Source organism: Cygnus atratus, chromosome 4 (assembly GCF_013377495.2).
Source record: "Cygnus atratus isolate AKBS03 ecotype Queensland, Australia chromosome 4, CAtr_DNAZoo_HiC_assembly, whole genome shotgun sequence".
NCBI classification, from domain to species: Eukaryota; Metazoa; Chordata; class Aves; order Anseriformes; family Anatidae; genus Cygnus; species Cygnus atratus.
In genome coordinates, this window is record NC_066365.1 from 52,735,306 (window position 1) to 52,757,477 (window position 22,172).

Below are 22,172 nucleotides of genomic sequence, written 5' to 3' on the forward strand. Positions count from 1 at the left end.
CCAGGTGCCCAAATTTAAGGAAAACTTCTATTTTTCTTCTCTGTAATCTTCCGTGCAACATGCAAAGCAATTTGCGAATGTGAAATATATTCTCTCATTTCATATGTCTGCCAGCACAACAGCCTAAAGCCTCGCTTTAAATTTTTATCCAGGGAAGAACACTTAAATTACAGATCTAGACCATGTTTTGGCTTGGGTTCTATTTTTTCTCTCTCAGTCTGATTTGGGGATGTTACAAGGCAGTTTCCATAAAAAAAAATCACTTTTGTTAAACACATATCTCTAAACCAAAACCACAGTGCAAAAAAGGTACTTACATTTGATTTGTCACCACTATCAGACTCAGCTATAAAAAAAAGAAGGAAAAATTAAACTTAACAGGACAAAACAGCAGAAAGTGCTTCGCCTGCAATTAAAGCTATGTAGTGTCTGTATAAAAAAGCCTCACGTTAGTTTTCTATTTGTTCCCACAACCAAATGCAAGGACAAACTGCAAGCAAACAAACCAGAAAAATAGACTACACCCATCACCAACAAAGTTACTTCTGATTTGGGTATAGAAAAGCACAACTTTAACACCAGGTTCTACTCTACCACTAGCTACTGCTGTCTACTTCTGGCCACAGCCATTAGCAGTGTTTGAACACTGAGCACTACCTACTTTGATCTACTTTTCCTTTCATGGTTCAGTGCAAGGAAGGAAAAAGCATAGCAAAGCTACAAGGGTGGGACTACACTATTCAAGAGCCACAGTTACGAAGAGGACCGTTGCCATTTTCTATTCATGTCTTCAGGTTGATGTAAAGAAATAAGGAAAAGGTATTTAGAGGCAAGTGATTTCATTTGGTGCCTGAAGCCAGAGCATCACAGCAATGCGTAACCCAACAGCTCTTTGTCAACTGTGCAGCAGGAATAGACACTTTCTACGGAAGTGAGAGGCAGGAAAAGTCCCTGGGATCGTCAGCTTTCACCCCAGTTCCACAGCTGAAGACACCTAGGACTCGAGGCAGCGGAAGGGATGAAGCTGCTCTTAGTGCTGCATTTACCTGGCTGCGAGAAAAACCGTGAGCGCCGCCAGTCGTTCCGCACCCTAAGCGGAACCGCGGCCCTGCGGGGCGGCTCTGCAGGGGACGGCACAGAGACAAAACAAGAAACACAGCGCGGTCAAAAGGCGATGGCGAGGCTCAGACCCCGGCCTACTCAGCCAGCAGTGGGGTTTTTATTACAGTCGCTTTGTAACAAGCTCAAAAGGTTTTCAAAGGACTTGCAGATCACAAGGACTACCCAAATTTAAATGCTACTTTTGCAACAGGGCACCTAACCCTGTATGAGAGCTCTAGCACAGGAATGCTAATTCACTCTCGTGTTTGTTCCTGTTGGAGATGCATGTTTTAAAGGATTACCTGATCTTTTCACAGTATACATGCTGTGAACACTAGAGAGCAGCCAAGTGTTTCAGCATCACTTAGAAAATACCAGAGACACCTACAATCTGTCATTCCGTATTTGGACTAATTTGTGCTTGAAACAAAACAATATTGTTGGCAAAGCCTGTCTGGAAAGCACCTTCCCACCTAAAACAAGTGAGATTTCTAATTCCATTACTGACATTCCTGCTTTCCACAGTGGATTGCCTTCAGTAATTCTAATCCTGAAAATGCCAGGATAATCATTATATTACCTATGTATAAGCTGACAACCTTGCAAGTTCACAGGGGGAAGAAAACTTCCCTCTCTCGCCCTTTCTCCCCCTCTTTCTTTCACAATACCTACATATATGCATCTCTAAAATCAATATAAAATAAAACTACTAAATACTACCAATCTCAAGCAAAACTTTGTCATGAAGGCAAGAAAAATAAGTTCTGCTTTGCAAGAGCTTGTGATGCGCACAGGTCAAACTGGGGGATGTGGCCAGATATGTGCATTGGTCATCTATAAAGAGAAGCTACACACAAGCAGCTGAGTGAAGAATTGTCTCCAGGAGTTTTTAATTGTGAGATAAACCCAATTGTTAAGCCATTTTCACCTGTGAGCAACATACTAATGAAATATAATACTCATGGACATAATAGAGCTTTAATTGTTAGGCCTGACAAGTGCAAGTTAGCATCCACCCTGACCCCCTCCTTCGTGTCACAATTCTGCTGCTGTGGTTAAGGGGAACAGCAAGAAGTGCCCCTCGCATCACAGAAGCCACACTACCAGTATCAGTCAGATGCAACTAGAAATTAAACATATTATCTTCCATACCCTACAGGTCATTGATTAGGCATTCCCCTCCTGACTACCACACACATGCATCTCATTATGTCCAGCTGAACTCTCTGCAGCTCCCAACCTCTCTTTTTGCTCACCTTGTCGATCAGAATTCTGCAGAGTGACCTGGCTGGTCTCAGGCAGTTTCTTTAAAAATGGCAATACTATACTCCCTTCTTGTTCCACGGCTTTCGGTTTTATTACCTGTTCAGATGTTTGGGAACAGAAAACTGCATTCAAAAATCACCAGGTACAATCAAAGATTAACTTAAACCCTTTCTATTTAATTTCTGAAACAATATTATCAAAGTTTCATAAGCCTCTATCTCCAGAATTACAACATGGACTTGCAATATTGAAGTCCTGGAAATAACCATCAGTTGTTTGTTCCTGATACTCACGCTGCAAACCAAGGCTCATCCTAACCCAGGACCAACATCTAGCGTACCTGACAGCAGTATGGTGATGGCCATTTGTTACCCCTGCAACACCCTGCTCTTACTCAGCCCTTCAAGAGGACTAAGAGGGCAAGCTCCACTGTTTACACCTTCTGGATATTCTGCTGTCCCAATGTGTGGAGGGACTGGGCTTTGCAGGTTAAGTTCTCTTTTTCCACTCCAGCCAGTTTACAGGTTCAAACACTTCAAGCAGACACTGGGGAGTTTCTTTGGAGGAGGAACTCTCTTATAATCATTAGATTTGGCAGAGAAAATCTCTTTCAGGGTCATTCCCTGACATATTTTGAATTAAATCCTGATGTGACATATACAGAGAGAAAATACCAACCAGCCATTTGCACCATATCCATTTTCTTGTGAGGTCTTCTTCTTTGTTTCATTTTCCATTCCCTTTCTTTCTTGCCCATACATACCTCCTGTGTAGCAGGGAGCACTGCTTCCTTCTGCTGCTCCATTTCAGGTTTCTTCACATCTTTCTCACTTGGAGCAGCTTCCTCGGAAGGGACAGGACTAGGAGGAAATTCTAGGCTCTTCACAACAGGGCTGGCACAAGCTGCAGTTGACTTGAATTGCTTTTGATCGGAACCTAATCCACACATACAAGAGAGAATGTCACAAGGTTAAGATATTTTTTCAAATACAATGTAGACCTATTTCATATCTTCCTTCTTTAACACTGGCAAAATTAATCTCTCAGAAAACACAAAAATTGAAAGATAAATTTCACCTGATAAAATGTAGATGCTGACACTTGAGTAGGTCACCATGGGACACCCTTCATGGTTAACAAAGGCAGAGAGGCACTTCTTGGGGAAGGATCACCCAAACTATTTTAGACACCTCTCTTGTCTGAAATGAGCTGTAACCTACAATACACCTACTGAGGTATAGATCTCTGTAGTATGCATTCCTGGAGCTGTGTGATGAATCCTATTCTAAGGTGCTACCTGGACAAGCAGCTCTACAACAGTTAACCTGGTCTCACTGTCAGCACTGGAAGATATGCCAGCTTGGCTGTTTCCACTGAACCAAGTCAGTCAAGCATCAGAAAGCAAATAAATTGTGGTAACAGGAAGCCTTGGACTGGAATAACCAGGTTGGCATTCAGTTCTTAAAACAAAACAAAACAAAAAAAAACAACAAAAAAAAACCCACCAACCAACCAAAAACAAACAAGTTGATGCTACTTTACAAGGACAAGGAGCACAAGAGCCCACAGCTGAGGACTATGGCAGCCTAATGGCTGCCAGCTGGTACCACCGTTGGAAGTGGAGCAGTTTCCAGCATCCCAGGCAGTGCACAAGCACCCACATATCTCTTAAAAATCCTGGAGCACAATCTCAGCTTCTGATCCTGTTCTGCCTCTAAGAGGTACCCCTTTGACAGGCTAGGAGAGGGAGCTAAGAAAGGGAGGCACCCCAAGGCTGCACTAAGAATGCCCACACCAGCAGAGACAAGAGCTGTTCCTGCTGCCTGGCAGATGCACACCACTTTGGAGCAGTTCCCACACCATTAGTGGCTTAGGGGTCACAGCATGGAAGTATCTAGCTTGTACTGAACAGCAGATGAGGTTGTCACACAGCTTGGACCATCTATCCCTCCAAAGCAGACACAATGAAAAACCACGTTCTTTCACCATTTCAGCTTTTGCAAGGTGTTCTCCCAGCTTTCTTTGGCAGACCATATTAACCTTTGCTACCAATACTTAACATTTAGCATTTCTCACAGGTGTGGAGCTCCTCGCTGCTGACTGTTGAAAAGAGAATTTGGTTGGTTCATTCCACACCTGCAAATTCTACATTACTTGCCAGCTGCAATTCCAGATTGTTACACTCTGTGCTGCTATGCAATGATTTTTTCTACCTGAAAGTCTGGCCTATTTCTAACTACGAGACAAAGTAATTAAGCCAGCTGATGAGCTGTCACTAGCAGTACATCAAGAAAAGTCTGGATGTGTTTCTAATCTTGGAGGATGGTACTCCATTGATGTTTGAGAGGCAAGCGCAATTACTTAAGTCACATTTATCCTCAGCAAATTGGAGCAGCATATTTATATACCAATTACAGGCAGAGATTTCCTTTAAATACCTACTGTAAACAGTCCCTTTTACTTACCTGTACCAAACTGAACTTTGATAGACCCATTTAAAAAAATGAACAGAAAAAGACCATGAGCTTAGTATGATAGCAGGCAGTAGACAAAATGCATGCTCAAAGGTAATATTTCAGAAACACCATTCAGAGGATAGCAGTTTCAATTTTTACGAGTAAATTCATTTCCCCAGATTACGGATTGTGCCTAAAGCCTTTAAAGCAGAAAATCAAGGCAGTGCACAACACTGTCACCTTGCACCCAGAGCAGCATGCAGCCGTGAATGTCATTTCTGCCATCTTCTGCACTGTCTAATAAACCCTCTTGGTGCCGCTGCAGATGCACTTACAGCTGCAGCTGCTGCAGGGTGGGCATCAAGCCCAGGCCAGCGGTGGGCCAGGGCAGAGGCTAGGGGCCAGGGCAGCAGCCACCCACCTGGGGATGTGCCCGAAGGGCTCCCGGGTCCTGCTCCGCCGGGGCTGCCCTCAGTCTGCTGGCTGGCTGCCGGATCCGCTTCCCCCGGGGAGGCCTGCAGAGCATGGAAACACAGTGAGTGCATTGGAAATAAAAGTATGAGTTAATTCTGTAGGGCAGTGTTCGCTGCTGCTTCGTAATGTGTTGGGTCCGCGCCGTTTTAGAGCTCAGTAGGGAGCTGTGCACTGGGGAGCGAGTCTCTGAGCAGTATGTGCTGCTCTGGCATCGAGTCACTGGGCTTTAATCTCCTTTTCTAAACGTTCAGCAAGCAGCCATTATGCAGTTGCTTTGGAATAGTTCATGCAAGCTTTTAAAATTGTAGGATATCTTGGATTGTGTTAGCTGGAGATAAGCATACATTTCACCCCTGGTTTTCTCTTCCAGAATAACACAAAAACGTATGCATCAGTGAATACCCAGCACATTCGAGGGCTTTAAAAGTGGCAAAGTAATTAAATACTTCCTTTATTTCATGGTTGTCTAAACAATCAGTTATCTGAAGGGAAAAGGCAGAGTTGGCAATAAAGGTAATGAAATACTTGAAACGTTATTGGGAAAGGACTGAAAAAAAATGGTGAGACCGTATCAAGCCAATAATCCAAATCGTTTTGAAAAGCCAGCTTCCTGACCCAGGACAAGCCTGTTGCAGAGCTAAACCACACCATCAAAATAACAGTAGCATTTCAGCTGATTTATTCAGCAGCTTCCCCTTTACATCTGCTTCCCCAGTAGGCAAATCAAGAAAAAAAAATGCAGCAAATCAATCAGCTACTGCACGGCGCCTCTAGCACATGAGAGAGCTAGAAAATGGTGCATCCAACAGAGGAAGAAAAAAAAAAAAGCAGCAGACTGCTTTTAGAAATGAAAAGCAATGCATTTCAGAAGTGATCTTTGTAGACTCCCTTTCCTGCCCCTCAATCTTATTAACAGCTGCAAGTGAGGAAATGTGCTGAAATTTCCTCTTTTCTGGGGGCAGGATTCAGACCTCCGCCCTCTGCGCAGACGCTGCCTCCCCTCCCCACAGACGGCCGTGAGCCTACGGCCCCTCATCCATGCAGGCCCCAGGGGCAGCAGGCCCCAGGGGCAGCAGGCCTGGGCTCCCTCAGTGGTGTCACCAGGACGTCTGGTGGCAGTGCCAGCAGGATGCCAGTGCCTGCGGGCACACTGGCTTTGGAGAGTTTTGCCGTCAGCAGCGGGAGCGAATCCCTGCGTCTCTGCTCCTCTCTGGAGGGAAGCGTGCTGTGGCGAGGGGCAGGGAACGTGTCTGGGACAACTCCCTGCGACCAGTCCTGGTGCAAGGCCGTGGCCAGGGGTAGCGCTGGGAAGCAGGACAGGCACCAAACGACAGTGGTGAGCGGCTGGAAGTGGCAGTGCATCCCCTGTGGCACCTGCTGGGGATGGCTGCCCCAGGCAGGGCTTTTCCCTCACCGCCTGGTGCCTTCCCTGCACCCTCACCTCTGCCCACCCAAGTCCTCTGCTCCAGGCAAGGCGCAGGTGGCAAACTCGGACAAATGTGATAGGTTTGCCCCTTGCCATTCTGCTGCTCTCTTCTTCTGTATAACCCACCTCACCCTTCCCCAGCTCACCTTGATGCCAGCCTGTGTTTCAGTGAGAGCTTCTGCCCCTTCCTCTACCCCGGCAGAAAAATACCGCAACTACAGAGGATGTCTCCTTCAGCCTCAGTTCTGGTTCCTGACAGGACAGCAACAACTACTGGAAATCTGTTCACTCTCAACCTTGTGCAATGCAGAAATAAGTATTTCTTTCTCCATGAGGACAACCAGGCAGTGTAACAGGCTGCCATCTCCATCCTTGGAGGTTTTCAAGGCTCGAATGATCAAGGCCTTAGCAACCTGGTCAGCTCCTATATCTGATCCTGCTTTGAGCAGAAGACCCCGCTAGAGACCTACAACCTGAATTATTCTGTGATTCTACAACCTGCACTCCTCCGTTAAAACTAAACAAATAGCTATTAACAAAAGCTCACTGTTTTCCCTCTACAAAGTACATTTTCACTGGAAAGGCAAAAGGCACCTACCCAACAGCTCTATTCATCGTCACCAAGCACAAGCATTCCAATGAAAGTGTTTCATGTTTCAATTATTAATATTTAGATGATTATTATTTTTGGTAAAGCAATGGAACTCACCCTCCACTCTCAAAAAGCAAGTGCTGAAACTGAAAATTTAAAAGGCTCAGCAAATACATGGAGCTGATGCAATGTTACCTCCTTCGGTTCTAGAGTTACCTCAGGAACCTACATGGTGCTGTGCCACGCTGCTATCCTGCGTAAGTGAAATCACAACTGAATCTAACTATGATCTTAATATCCAGTATGGAGGTTGAGCTAGTTATAGATACAGATGTTATTTATAGAAATTCTTTCAAAGAAGAGTAAAAAAAAAAAAAAAGAAAAGGAAGAGCTACTGCTTGCTGCATGAAAATTGATTTTGGAAATGACATGCTGCAGAAGCCCTGCTCCTGCTCAGAAGACTTGACTCTTCCTCCTCCCTTTGCTGAGCAATTAAATGTTAGCATCATAAAGCTAAAAATATAAAACTGATTAGTAAGTAATTTACAAAAAAAGATTAAGTGAACTTCACTGGGGAACTCTCATTCCTAGTGTATCTAATTCTATTTGTAATACCAAGTAATGTAATATTATCTAGTATTTTATCCACAGGTATATGATACATTGTAAAAAATTCATGTACTGATGGAGCCGATGAAATGTCTTTTCCACCACGGACTATCACTTGCATTTCATAAATATTTTGTAATCAAAGTACAATATTATCACTGAATATAAAAAAGCCATTAAAACGTTCAATTGCACTTGGGAAGATTGTATTTTGACATGGGCACTGAAAAACAACTTTGTGAGTAAGGTTCTCGGGCATTTCAGAGCAGATCTGACATTTTGGGATGAAGGACCCGTGCTGCATATCCATACCACAGGCATTCGTGTGGGAAGAGGTATCACTGCCTCTGCTGCAGGTGCTTAAGAGGGAAGCTCTTGTATAGTGTTATCAAACTCTCCTTTGGCATGACAATAAATCAGTTCCGTTTGTGGCCGATGGGATTTTTATCCCATGAACTAGGATATCACAGAATCACAGAATCATATCGGTCCAGGTATTTCTTGAACTATGACCACACAAGCCAGAAACAGCCCCATTGCCTACTGCTGTGGCAGAACCTTTCTTACAAAACCCTAAAAATACACTAACTAGGAACTCCCAAAACACTGAACTTCACAACTGCTACAAGAATTCAAACTCCAAAGGAAATTGCAGCAGAACTTTATTAGTCCTTATTGTAAATTAAATCAAACTGCAGGTCAGTTAACACTACTTGTACACAAAATCACATAAAATGGTAATACCGTATTTTCTATGAAAACATGATGAAACAAGATGTCTGGAACCAGCAAGAATGCAGAGATCTGGAAGAATCAGGTGAGAACTACAGTGTGAATTCTGTAAAGTCACTCAGGAATGAAATTGGTTGCAGTATCAATAGCCACACGTACAAATTACCTGATGCATCCTTTAAACTTCTATGATGGAAATTGTATATGTATCAGCATTTTCCAGGTTATACTTCAAGACTTTAAAATGTCATATGATGATTTTCTAATCGAAGCTAGCTTATTCTGTTGCGAGTGGTAAAGCTGAAATGACCTTGGGCTGCCCCAGGTAAGTGCCTTGCATGCTATGGCAGTGCAGTGCTGCAGCCAGACACTGCTCTGACATGTTAAATCATCTGCCTCTTTTACTGGCAGCTAGATAATGCTCTAATCAGATCAGCTATTACAGCCAAAGACCAGGGTGGATCAGTAATTGACAGAGAAGCCTTCAAAGTGCTGCAAGAAATAGTGTTAAGTATTCTTGTTAGAGTCATTTTTGCTCGTTATTACTGCTCAATTGGGCAAAAAATAATCTCCCATCACTTGCAGACACTGAAAATTGGATGGGGGTCTGCATGATGGGAGATATGGATGCTAAATTCATAACCACATCCCAAGCAGAGTTCTGTTCTACCCGCTTTGAAGTTTTGTTGTTCTGATTTCTCACCCTAACCCTTTTTCCCTTCAGGTAGTCCAGCCCGCCATGAATCTTCCCATGTATGGTTAAGGAAAAGCTGTCAATCTGGAATATATATACCTTACTCTGCAAGTGTTTCTTGTAATGAATCAAAGAACAAAGACTTGTCTTACCAGATACGTACAAATCAGGATTTCAGCCCTGCTCGCTTGTACTTTGGCCAACAATCCCCAACCACAAGAAAGCTTATACTTTAATCTCAGTTCAATCAGTGGATTTTTGAAGATGAAGGAGAGTGTTACTTGGATATAGAAAAAAAAGTTTCTTTTGTGCCAAGCATGCAGTGAGTAGAAACGGACAAGTTTAAGCTGGCTAACTAAAAATTAAAAGAAAGCCCAAATCTCCCCACCACCACCACCCCACCCCCACCTTTTTAAAGTTGCTGTCTATATTTATTTATTTTTTGGTTGATTAGAGCAAAGCTATAATTAGAGCTATAACAAGCCAGTAATTTCTAAATGGTCATACAAAGATTAGTTAAAATAAAGTGATGTTATGCACTGACAAATTAATCCCCCTACACTAAAATCTGCACAAATATTGTTTTAAAACAAAACATTTATTTTGCCAACTTCTAATTCAAAGAGTAAGAGGATACAACTTCTCAGTATTTGTAATGTGCATAACTGCTATGCATAATAGAAAGAAAACACAGCCTAACGGCTGAAAGACAGGACTGAAGTGAGGAGATGATTCTCACGTTGTTCCTGGCATTGCCACTGACTGATCAGAGGATTTTGAGCATGTCAGTCTTTTGGCCTTTGCCCCAGTTTTTGCAGGGGCAAAAAAATAAAAAAAAAGGAGATGTACTTTACCTGCCACCTCTCCTAGCTGCACATTGTTCCACAAACACCAGTGGGATACTTCCATCCTACTGATAGGCCAAATTTACCCCTCCTAGCAAAGTCAGCCTTAAATCAGAGGCAAAATATAACAAACTGCTTTGAATAAAGGTATGTAAAATCAAAAAAAAAAAAAATTAAATACTGAGGTATGGGGTACACCCATGTAAAAAGATTCTTACGCCTCCCTAGCTCCCAAAAAATCATACTAGCATTTCAAGTGGTACAACTTGATTAAACTTTTTTCCAAAATTCAGGCCAAGAGAGCTGTTGAAGTACAGCTGCACAGCATCTTCCCGGATTGCAGACAACGCCTGAGGCCAGCCGGACAGATTTAGAGCAGGGCTACAGAGCTTCAAAGGGAAGGCTGCCAGGCAGAGAGAAGACAGGACCGGTCAATTTGACAACTGAACTGAAACAGCAGGGAAGCAGCTGTAAGAGGGATGGAGGAGGAAGGGGCACGCAAAGAACAGGAAGAGAATCAGATGAGGAGGACAGGAGGGCCAAAGGTAACATCTATATGAAAAGGAATATGCACTCTCACAAGAGTCCAGGCAGAAAGTGAGCAAATAAAATACAAAAAGAAAACTAAGCTAGGAGCAACTAGAGGAAAACAAAACAAAACAAAAACTAAAAAGAGCATCTCTCAATAGACAGAGGAACTAGTGCCTGTGAATCTTATTCCAAGCCAGGGAAGGACACAGCTAACAAGTCTCTAAACTGTATCAATAAAGGAAAGTGTGCAAATAATGGCAGTGAAAGCAAGCTTAGAAAAGGCTTTGAAAACATGCTCCATTGCATCTATTCGCAATTTTTTTCTTAACAGAAATGTAGTTGCTTCTTCCACTTCAGATAGCTCTGCTTCTTCATCTTGGCTGCTTCCTATCCCTGTTTCCGTCTTCTCCTCTTCTCCTAAAAGTTCAGTAGGGTTAAACATCAGACAGAAACTTTCTGAGTGGGTCAGACTAAACACATGCTTAATCAAGACCCTACAAAGAAAAACTTTTCTTGTGAAAAATGCCACACCAGTCTCATAAAAAGACACAGTGGCGAACTGAGCTGTTGCCTCGTAAAGGATCATATCAACATCACCACTAGCTAGAAGACAGTCTTTACTTCAGCCTTGCACAGGTTTCTCCCAGCTGGAGGTGATAAAAGTGGCAGCTTTGGAGGTTTCCTTACTTCCAAGAAGGTGTTTTATGAGGAGTGCAACAAGCCCAGATGGCTCGTTTCTTTCCATGCTTGGATTCCCAGCCTTCCTAGGAGGGGCTGTATCTTCCGAGATGAGTTCAATACTCCAGACTGCAGATGCTGGCTGACATCACTGTATCAGTTGTTCGGAAACCAAAGTAAAACAGGGACAGGGGGAAGGCTGAGTGAAGTGACTCCAGGTAGCTGCCTCATTCCAGCAGGTAAGCTGGCCCCAGCCTGATGGCATCTATATGGAGATGCCTGGCAGTGCAGGCTGTGCCCCCACACCAGTGAGGAAGCCAAGTGTCAGTCCCATGCTCCATCTCTGTGGCCTGGCACCTCAGCCCTTCCCATCCATGAACTAGGGCACTCCTGTACACTTGACTGAGCTAAATTACTGCCTGGAAAATTAAAACTAAGCATCTGGGTAAAGAGAAGCAAGTATTTAGAAGGAAACAAATCAGTAAATCTTATCTCAGGCTAGCAAATTTGCTTCCAGCCACAGACAGATCTCCCTCTCTCTGACCCGTCATGCTCAGTGCATTCCACTTGTTTGCCAGTGGTAGATTCCCTCAAAGCAACCTCCTCACCATGCTGTGCCCTTGACATGCCTGACACACATACCTGTGTTTGAGGCTGAAGTGCCTGGAGTAATTAGAAGGATTTGCACTACCCAGTCACATTAACGATCAAATTATGAAGCTAATGATAAAAAATCATTTGTTGGAACGGAGAAATAGCACCATTTGGGTGCGTGCTCATTCTCTCCAGATGACTTCACCATCAAGTACGCTCAAGTTTACAAACCAGGAGGTTACTCTGCAAACGTCAGAGTTGCAAAGAATCTGGGAATTCAAGCAGTTCTGTCTGTTTGCCAAAATCACCGTGAGGGCTAAGACACTGTAAGCAGAAATATTAGAATTCAGCTGGCCACATCATCCTCAAAACTACAGAAAGAAAAAGAAAGGGCATCAAACAGGTACAAAGAGGCCCAAGCCCTAACAGTAGCTGCTACTGAATTTTCTCTCGACTCTTCCACAGCTCCTAAAAATGGAGACGGTGATATATATGTTTAGCTAATTTTCAGATCACCATTGTGATTGTTTCTAATCTATGGCAAGCCCTGGCCCCTCTCTACCCTCCAAACATTCCCCTTCCCAGATCTCCCCTACCAGATGCAATGCCTACCTGGCTTCTCCCTTAGAACCAATTAATTCTGAAGCAAGCAATCTTTGCTCTGCCATCCTGCAAATCATTCACTCTTGACTCTGCACCAGTTCCCCCGGACAAGATCAAGTCTGTGCTCAGGGCACATCCCAGCTCCCAGCTACTTTACAGCAAGTAGACTTCAAAGCCCATCTGTCTGTGGCCAAAGACTGCCGTGAAGCTGGAAGTAAGATAAGACACAAGCCCTTTGGCATGAATGAACCATCCCTCCCTGAGACAGATCCCTGCCCACTCCCTGTTATCCACCTGGCCGATACTTGGAAGAAATCTGAGATGAAAGCAAAAAATTATCATAATCCACGTTTCACCGCATCTCTGATTCTCTTTGTTGTTACACAAAAAAGAATGGCTAAAACTCCCCGTCCTGCCACTTGTTGCAATCCTTTAACATGCTTTATTAGCAGTCCAGTCCTTATTTCTTGTTTCGTTTTTAACCATCTACTTTTGTGATAGTTTTGCAGCATCTAGATTCCTGCTGTGATGTGCTCCAGTTTTTTTTTTTCTGCCTTTCTCTCTGGGGAGGAGGGGGAGAGAAAGATGAAAAGGTAAAATTAATTTGTTTCTCTGATAAGGCAGTTAAGAAGCACATTGGCCCCTTGGAGTATTTCAATAGCTTATCCCCTTTTCTAATATTTCTGAGAGGGGAATAAAAGCTGAATGCTCAAAACTGCCAGCACATCCACATCCTCATTTGAAAATTGAAAACTGAGACTAATTATAATGGCTCACACAGTCCAATTATGTTGCTGATCTAATCAGCTAACATCAGGAGAAGAGCTGAATAAGCGTGCACAATAGCTGGGACACAGAGTCAGTTTCTCCCTGGGCCAGCACATTTAAAGCACGCTTATCAGCTGCATGCCATCCCAAAAAAAAGAAACGTTGGCTGCAAAAAGTTTTTGAACCTTCCCTTCCCATTTCTCTACCCACATCCCAAAGGAAGAAACCTTTAATTTACAAAGGATTTTTTTTTCCTGGTCTGGGCACACCCTCTAGAAATAAAACAAACATAACCACTTGGGTTTCATTAGTTAGTGATTAAATACATTACGAGACAGAAAATTGGCAGAGAAAGTAAGGCTGGTTTGTTCGTGTTGCTCTTACTGTTGGCTCTTTGTGCACACTCTGAGTGGCAGGCCTCTGTAAACTGAGCTCAACACTTGTGGGGTCCTTCTTCAACTCTACTGGGGGCCTGTCCCCTCTGGCTACTCCATCAAATTTCAGAGATCTGCTTGGCGATTGAGTAAATATTACTGTTGTACACTCTTTATCCTTTTCTTCAACTCCGTTGAAATTCTCTCCATTCACGCTGACTTTTCCATCTACCTGCAGAATACAGTTAAATAAATGCAAAGAGGAAATTAGCATTCAGAGAAATCTAGGAAATTAGGACTTCAACACAACATTACTATTGTTGTTAACACAGTCTACACCATCAGTGCAGGACAGAGCCAAGCACACATTTCAACAGGCCAAGACAGAAGAAAACCCCACTCTAGGGGGGGTTCATAAAATACAGACAAGTTCAGAATATTCCTGGTTTTCCCAGTTTCCCACATTTCACTCTCCCAGTACCTTACAAGTACCTTTTATGTACATCACATACGCAGTGGATTTTAAAAGAACAATGCTTTAAGCTGTATTTAGACTGAAACTTTGGGGTTTTGCATCGTGTCGTGCAAGAAGCCAGCTGGTTCTCCAGGACTAGTTACACCAACGAGCTGCTGTGCAACTGGCAAGCTCACCACAGCGTTACGTGCACATGCTTTCTGAAGCGCTGCTGGGTGAACTCTGAAGGCTCAGGAGCAGCAGAATTCATCCATTTGTTTCTTTACTTTTCGTGACAGGGAAGTGAGGAACCAACAAATAAAACCGGGCATTCCACCTTCTCTGTGAGGTTATAAAATAAATAGCCACTTTCCCAAAAAATGATTTTATGCAGTCATCATGGAGATGAGAGAGCAGAAACAGTTTAACTACTTTGTTCTCAAGGTTAAGCTAGCTCCTTGGAGGGCCTATATTCCCCCAGAGGAACTCCTAAGCAAGGAAGAAAATACAAGCTCTAGCTTGTTCCTTTGCACTGATACAGCTTTCTCTCATCAATATGTTTTGGATGGGCATGGCACTTAGAAAGTTCCTTCTGTTTGGCGGGCTCTTTGTAGAAGTCCAGGCATACACAGAGAAAGTCTCGCTCCAAAAAACTCAGGTGACATTCAGAGTAAGAGCCCAGCTGGGATCTGCAGAGGGACCAGAAGAGCACAAGGTATCAGTAGCACTATATAGCTCCTGCCTAGCTACAGCAGAAAGCTTTATAGGCATGTCAGCAGGGCTGAGTTTTGGAGAAGAGCTTTGCTACTCTGCACGCAGATCCTTCCTTGCAAAAGGATCATCGCAAGAGACAACAAGAAGGTGATGGAGAAAGTACAGAGAGACTCTGCTCTGCCACTAACTGGACTTTGGGGGAGCAATAGTAGAGACCAGTGATTTCTTAGAGAAGTCATCCGGGATATATATGGTGATGAGTCATGTCAGGGCTCTCCACAGGTACTGCATAAACAAAAAACGTGTAAAAACAAGCTCAAAGGTCTGGCTTTCTGTGGGAACTTTTGGCCTACTTCGCTGCTATTGAAAAAGGATGCAACAAGTGTCAAAACTGCTTTACCAAACTGAGACATGGTTTAAGAGAAGTTCTTGCCAGTTCATCCTCCCTGCCCCGCTCCTCTGTTCACTATTCACTTATCTCCAATACTCTGCTTATTGGGTAAACAGCTTAGATACCTCAAAAGCAGCACTCCAACTTAGTATATGCAATTGGTGCTGTGCTAGGGGCAAACCTCTCCTGTTAACTTCTTGTACACGTGCCTCCAGAGACCTGCTCTTCATCTGAGGACGAGTAACTGGGAGGCCATCTCCAGGGCGCTGGGCATCCCCAGCTCTGATGGGAGTGCAGGGAGGTGAGGGCAGCTGGCACCTCACACAGCCAGCTCCCAGGCAGGGAGAACCAGCCGGGCTCTGCACGTGTTTCACCCGTTCTGGCTGCTTTTCAGATGGAAAGTTCCCTCCCTTTCCTCACTGCCTTCAGCCACGCTGCACAATACTTGGTTTACTTCCAACTGCAAGTGTGGGCAGACACTGAGCCCCAAGTCTTCTGGGATTGTGTGCTGGATTATCTGCTAGAGAGGTGGGTCATGAAAGACCTCAGAAATATAAAAGCCAGAAAAACACTGGCAGGCCACACCATCCATTTTAATGTCTCTGTTTAGACTAAGACATTTCTCTATTTATATTAGGGAGGAAAACCAAATGTTTGAATGATCAGGACAGATGCCCCAGCTGCAGAGTTAAACAAACAGACTCCTCTCCTGATCTGGAGCAAGTCAACACATTGTCACTGGAGCCGAGAATCGTCGACAGACTGGTGTTTCGGGGCAAAATAATGCTACAGCTACATAATCTAGGGAATGGGTCTTATTAAGACAAATCTCACTCCTCCACATCCAAGATCTAGACAGACTTTCAGTGGTGGCTAGGGTGGAGAAGCATCCATGTGTTAACTTCTCCCTTTATATGTGAACTATGTATGGATTAACATAAATGTGATACACACATGTCTTGGTCCTGTGAGAAAAAATGGTAAAGGGGAAAGGGGAAAGGGGAAAGGGGAAAGGGGAAAGGGGAAAGGGGAAAGGGGAAAGGGAAGGGAAGGGAAGGGAAGGGAAGGGAAGGGAAGGGAAGGGAAGGGAAGGGAAGGGAAGGGAAGGGAAGGGAAGGGAAGGGAAGGGAATCCTACTCCCATTCTCCATATCCATCCAGTCCAAGCATATATTCCCCAGGTTTTATACCCTAATTTCAGTCTCTTCTCTGAACCCTCCCTGCCAACACTCCAAAGCCTATATCTGGGTCCTCATTCAAGGCAGCCCTACTTTTGTCCAAGTTCCCATACTTCTTTTATTCCCATAATCTTTGTCCAGTTCTTGCAGCCTAATGCAGCCACCCCACCTCTCTCACCAGCAGTTCCCAGTGACACCACTGCCCCAGTACCAATCTGTTTTTCCTCGATGTGCATGGGCACCCTGTATTCCTTCTTCACTCCAGTGAAGCAGCTTTCCCCATTAACCCCGGTGAGAAGCATGTTTAGGACAGAGAGCATCTCTGGGCAAGCTGGTTCTGAACTCTGAAGGAGTAGTGACTCTCTGAAATAGATGCACCCTACAGTGTTTCAAAGGCTTGTGACTTGGCTGATTGGGACAGACTCGTCTGGGTGTGGCAAAATCAGATCTTCGACACAAAAACCCGTTCAGGTATTGCTCCAAACATCAAGGCCTTCAAGGACCCCACCCCTGCCTTTTTGTTATAAACACAAACAAACAAACAAAAAAAAACATGACAACATACTCTTTCCTAACCTCTTTCTCACAAAATGCCTTGCTTTTATCCTCGAAGCCCCTCTTTCTCTCTTTTTCCCCCAAACAAATTTAGCCTGATGGAAAATGACCAGCACAAATACTCCAGGGTCAAGTTCCTCAAAAGGCTGGTAACCACGAGGCTGGAAAGCACAGAGCATGAAGCTGAATTTTATAACATCAGGATGTTGCTACAATTTTTTACTTAAATTGCATTAAACATTTACATGCTGAGATGATTTAGTCAGGACTTTTTCTACCTCCCAATTGACTCTGAGGAGTGCAACGTATCCTACCTTGAAGTTCTTTAAAACTTCCTGTGTATTTTTGGGCTGAGAGTAAGGCTTGGGTGTCAGCATAGGCACGGCCTTGGAGACAACACTTTTGCTGGGAGATGTGCGGCCCGTCGAACCGCTGGGCTCTAATTCAGCGGTGGGAACAATGGTTGCTTCAATGGTGGCAGTGAATTTTGGAGCAGGCAGCGACTGTTGCCTTAAGTATCTCAGAGGATTCGGGTCTTTCAGTGGGGAATCTGGCTCCACTGAATGACTTCTTTCCAGAATTTTTGGCATCTGCAGACGCTCGAGGACAGCTTCGCTAATGGTGAACCTTTCGATGTACTGCTGGAGGATGCTCTCAGCCTCCTCCTGGGACTTTGCATTCTTGTACGCCTCATGAAGCTCCCGCTCTCTTCTCTCTCTGCACGGGAGACAATACAAGAAAAACCATCACATTAAAATTAACACTGCAAATCATTCCTGTTTCCTCTGTTCCATCAATATCCTTCCCTCTCCCCCACTGTAGTCCTGCAGGCCTGGCTGCCCACAGCCACCTATCACCGACAAAGCACACCGCGTTTTCAGACACGCCACTGCACTTCAGTAAAAAAACGTACTTCTCTTCCACAATTTCTCGGTAGGTTTTGATGCTTTTTCTGCGCTCACTTGATCCATCTCCAGACAATAACCTTTCCATTTTCTTTCTCTCAGCTTCTTTTTTTATTAAATCCTGGGAAGCACTCCTTCGACGACTCTTCCACCGAGCCAGGTCCTGCAAGAGAAGGAAGGCAGCTGAATGCAGAGTTGCAAACAACTAAAAACTGGCTATAAGAAATCAATGAACCCAGTCAGCAAAGCTCTGCAACGTCTGCTCCTGGCTGTGGACCAGGCTCTCATTACCTGCAGGCAGCGGTGTTTACTTTAAAAAGAAAAGGAGATGATACCATAAAAAGATGTTGCTGTACTATTTTTTTCCTAATAGCAGGATGCAGTCAGAATTTCATCATGTATTTTTACTGGTGGCTGGTGTGGGGTTTTTTTTGTTGTTTGTTTGTTTGTTTGTTTTTGGCTTTGTAGTGTTGCAGAAGCATGCTAGGTAATAACATTAGGAAATGTGTCCTGAAGGGCCCAGTTAGAGCAGTCACTTTCCCTAGTGCCAATTCTAGGGCCCGAAGCTGATTCCTCAGGAAGATGAAGTAGAAAAGTTAAGGTTGTTGGGGAATTTTAACGATCAGGTGTGCCAGAGGCAGGAAGTCACTGGTGGAAGGGACATTGCTTCACCATGAAGTACAGCTCCATGAATACACTGTCTGTGAGATCTGAAAATCACATACGTTGCCCATGCTGTCAGCTAACTACATGCAAGCACACTAGACCTGGGACTATGCAGCCAGAAAAATGCAGTGCAGAATCCAAACTTAAACTCTTCCTCATGGGCCCAGATTTCAGCAACAGGTTATTGTGTTGCTCGCACTTGGTTGGCTTGACATAAGACTGTGGTTTGCATCCAGCTATGTAGACGCATTCTTGTTGAAGTAATAATCTTATTCTATTTGGAAGCTGCCTGTCCAAAATTGTCCAGAGGACCCAGTGATTCTGGTACTTCACTTCTCATGTGAAACCAGCTTGATACTAAAACAGAAAGCCATGAGGGATACCTGCTATGGGCACCTACATCCTGCATCCTGCTTGGTTTATGAATTCACAAATATTGGAGGGTAGAAAGACAAGATTGGTTTCACAGTAAAATACTACAGGGAACAAGTGTTTCTAAGCTGTAAAATTTCTCTGCAACCAACCAGGAAAGGAACAAAATTTTTCATGTTAAAAAATACCCTCTGCAGAACTTCTGCAAATAAAAATAACTTCATAGGAAACTGTAGGGATATGTTTGTCATTAACTTTACAACATTAGGAGATTAGGATACAGACAGTATTTCACACGCTCTAACAAATTTTGGTTTTAATAAAAACCAGAGATTCTGTACACATACTTAATTCAAAGGCTATTTCATTAATTACATGGTTTTCCAAATATTTTAATTGCATTTTTATTGGTAAACAGCAGAAGGTACTGCAAGCATAACTTATTTTATTAAAACCAGGAACAAACCTTGTCACTTTTAATTTAGCTTAAAACCACAAATTATTGACGTTACACTCAAGGGAATGCTCATTAAAGTATTTCTTCTCATGACCTACATATATCAGTCCATAATCCCCTTCTTGAAACATGGCCTTTCATTTTTTTCAGTTACTAATTATTCTCATTGAAGTACAAAAGAATTTCTTTATTCAGCTACTCCCACTATTGCCTATTGTTTGGAAATTAGTTTTTCATTAGCAAATTTCATAACATAAGCCCTCCTCCTCTTTTTGCAATTAAAAACCAGACATGTTTATCTTTTCCAGCTCTGCTGCTTTAGAAAAACAATAATAATAAAACAAGCTATGAAACTGTTAATTGTTGGCAAATTTACAGCATGGGCATATAACAAATATGAGACCATGAATGTGGTGTCGTCTCTACAAAGCCCTCTGAATGCCAAGGACATTCCAGTACAGGAATTTTTAGTAGCTCTTCAGAACTTTTAGTTTGGCGTGTAAGGTGCTGAGGGCCTGGAAAACTTGCACACTTTAGCTCAGAGGATTTTCCATTCAGCAGCGAAGAGTTCTCAAACCTCTTGAATTCCTTTGGACTCATTCTTATCTCTGCTGGGAAATTAAGGCTTCCCACACATACAGACCACTCAGTTGAAATCCTTCATTGTTCTACAAAGTTATTTATTAGTTGTGCATACTGTTCTTTTTTTTTTTTCTGAATTTTCTATAAAAATGTCTATAAAAATGTTTTGTAGCAGCTGTCCTTATAATTGGGAATCACTGTACTAACTGCTTGAAGAGATGTAAAAATAACACAACTCAGACAGTCCTCAGTGAAAATCAGTCTTTAGGAATGAACAAGACTGATACTGAGACTCCTGGTACTAACCTACCTGCAAATCATGAACAATGTTTTTCTGTCCCTGTTGATTTGCTGAAGATAATGCAAAATTGCCAGGACAACTTAAAAAACACATTGAATAAGGAGGGTTTGGGAACGGTTTGTAATGCAAGCAGGGTGTACCTAACTTGAACGGTAATTTGTTTGCTTGGATAAGATGGAAAATATTAGCATTTTCTGTATCTATCCAATTTATTGAAGTCAAGTCCAACCTATATATTTATCACCCTACTTAGTCCTATATTTTGTCACTTCGGGCATTTACTAATTAGAAAATTAGAGAAATCGGTGAATAGAAGCTGTCCTGCTTCCATTTTTACCTATAGTTTAATTAAATTTTATACAAAAGCAAAATACCAAGTGCACCTGTGTGTTGTGTAAAGTACATCAAATTATGAACTTCTATGCTTTTAGGAACAACACATTTAAAAAAAAAAAAAAACCAAAGAAAAAAGCTCCTGTTTTTAGTACAGAGCAACTGTAGGTTTAGCAGGTTTTACTTTTTTGCCCAGCTAGCTGGCTTCAGCGCCAGCGTTGCAGACAATGTTGTATACTCACATCTTGCCATCTGGTCTCGTCCTCTTTCAGCTGGTTGTGTATGTTCTGCAGTTTTTCATGGCGAGCTTTGCTGTGAGGCTGAGACACAGCTTCTTCTTCACATCTCATGTCAAACATGCTCACGCTCCTAAACGATGAGGGAATAATAAGAAGGGCAGTGTTATTTATAAGCTTATGTTCCCTCAGCTTTGTTAGAGCTAAAGCCACATGAGGGTGCTACAGCAGAATCAGACACCTGCACCGTTACGAAGCTCCCAAAAGCAGCAGCAGTCCCCTAGAAGGACCAGTTAGCAGCCATATGACTTCCACGCAGCACTTCAGGCAATATACTCCTCAATTTTCTCTTGTTTTCATTAGCCAGCAGTACCTTTATTTCTCACTAAGAAGCGTTACTAACAATAACGCTCCATCAGTAGCTGTTGTTAAAATCATTGCATTCAGAGCTGAGGTCAGAGTATTTAACTTTTTGAAGATGTTTCCCACTGAGCTTTCACTGACCTCTCCAGTTATACTGCAGACAGCAGCTTCCATTTTACTGTAAAACAAGAGAGGCTTGAGAAGTACACTGCAGGCAGCATGGCTGGCTAAATGCTACAGAAACCTGGAGACCCTGCCCAGAGAAGTCCATGCAACACAAACAGCATGTTGCTTCCTCCTCTCCCTTCCCTGCCTCGAAGGAACTCAATGCTATCAGCACCAACTTATTAATCCAGCCAACCTAACAAAGGCAAAGCCAACTGTACAACAAACAATCGTAATCAGGACAGAACAGTTTCTTCATACACATGCTATTTCTGTCCCTGACCTTTGGAAAGCTAAAGGAAAAAAAGGTCATGGTTTGATATTATACAGCCATTCATATTATTTAAAGATCTCCACATGTAGATAATGGACTTACTACTCCCCCGTACTACCTATTATTAGTAAGACATGACCTCAGTTGTGCCATTAAAAGCAAAAAAGCAAAAAGAAAAAAGCCATGCAGCTCCACATGAGGTAATTTCGCAGCAGTCTTCAAATGATCATCTGTAGCTTTAGGTGAGCTGACTAGCAGGAGAAGCACCAAATGAAGACAAAATTGTAGGCAACTGTGTACGCAGTAATCAAAGTGAATACACGCGGAAAGCTGTGCTTATAAATATTTAGCTGTCATTTTATTCAGGCAAGCAAAGATGTGAGCAACCCACTCTGTAGGGAAAACTGAAAGGTCTGGACAGTGGATGGAAAAGGACATGCACAGACCCCATCCCGTTAGTAGGCATTTATGCAGAAATGAAAGG

General features: G+C 43.2%; 1 protein-coding gene across 1 annotated transcript in view; it reads right to left on the bottom strand.

The window, feature by feature from the left end:
* Positions 1-22,172, bottom strand: part of LIMCH1 (LIM and calponin homology domains 1) — a 174,457-nt gene that overhangs the window by 15,553 nt on the left and 136,732 nt on the right. Inside the window, exons 18-25 of the mRNA XM_035549530.2 lie at positions 20,893-21,019; positions 17,948-18,102; positions 17,349-17,751; positions 13,754-13,975; positions 5,245-5,338; positions 3,131-3,303; positions 2,358-2,463; positions 318-346 (exon numbers count right to left, since the gene is read on the bottom strand). Coding sequence (XP_035405423.1) covers positions 318-346; positions 2,358-2,463; positions 3,131-3,303; positions 5,245-5,338; positions 13,754-13,975; positions 17,349-17,751; positions 17,948-18,102; positions 20,893-21,019 — 1,309 coding nt within the window. The remainder of the gene's footprint in view (positions 1-317; positions 347-2,357; positions 2,464-3,130; positions 3,304-5,244; positions 5,339-13,753; positions 13,976-17,348; positions 17,752-17,947; positions 18,103-20,892; positions 21,020-22,172) is intronic.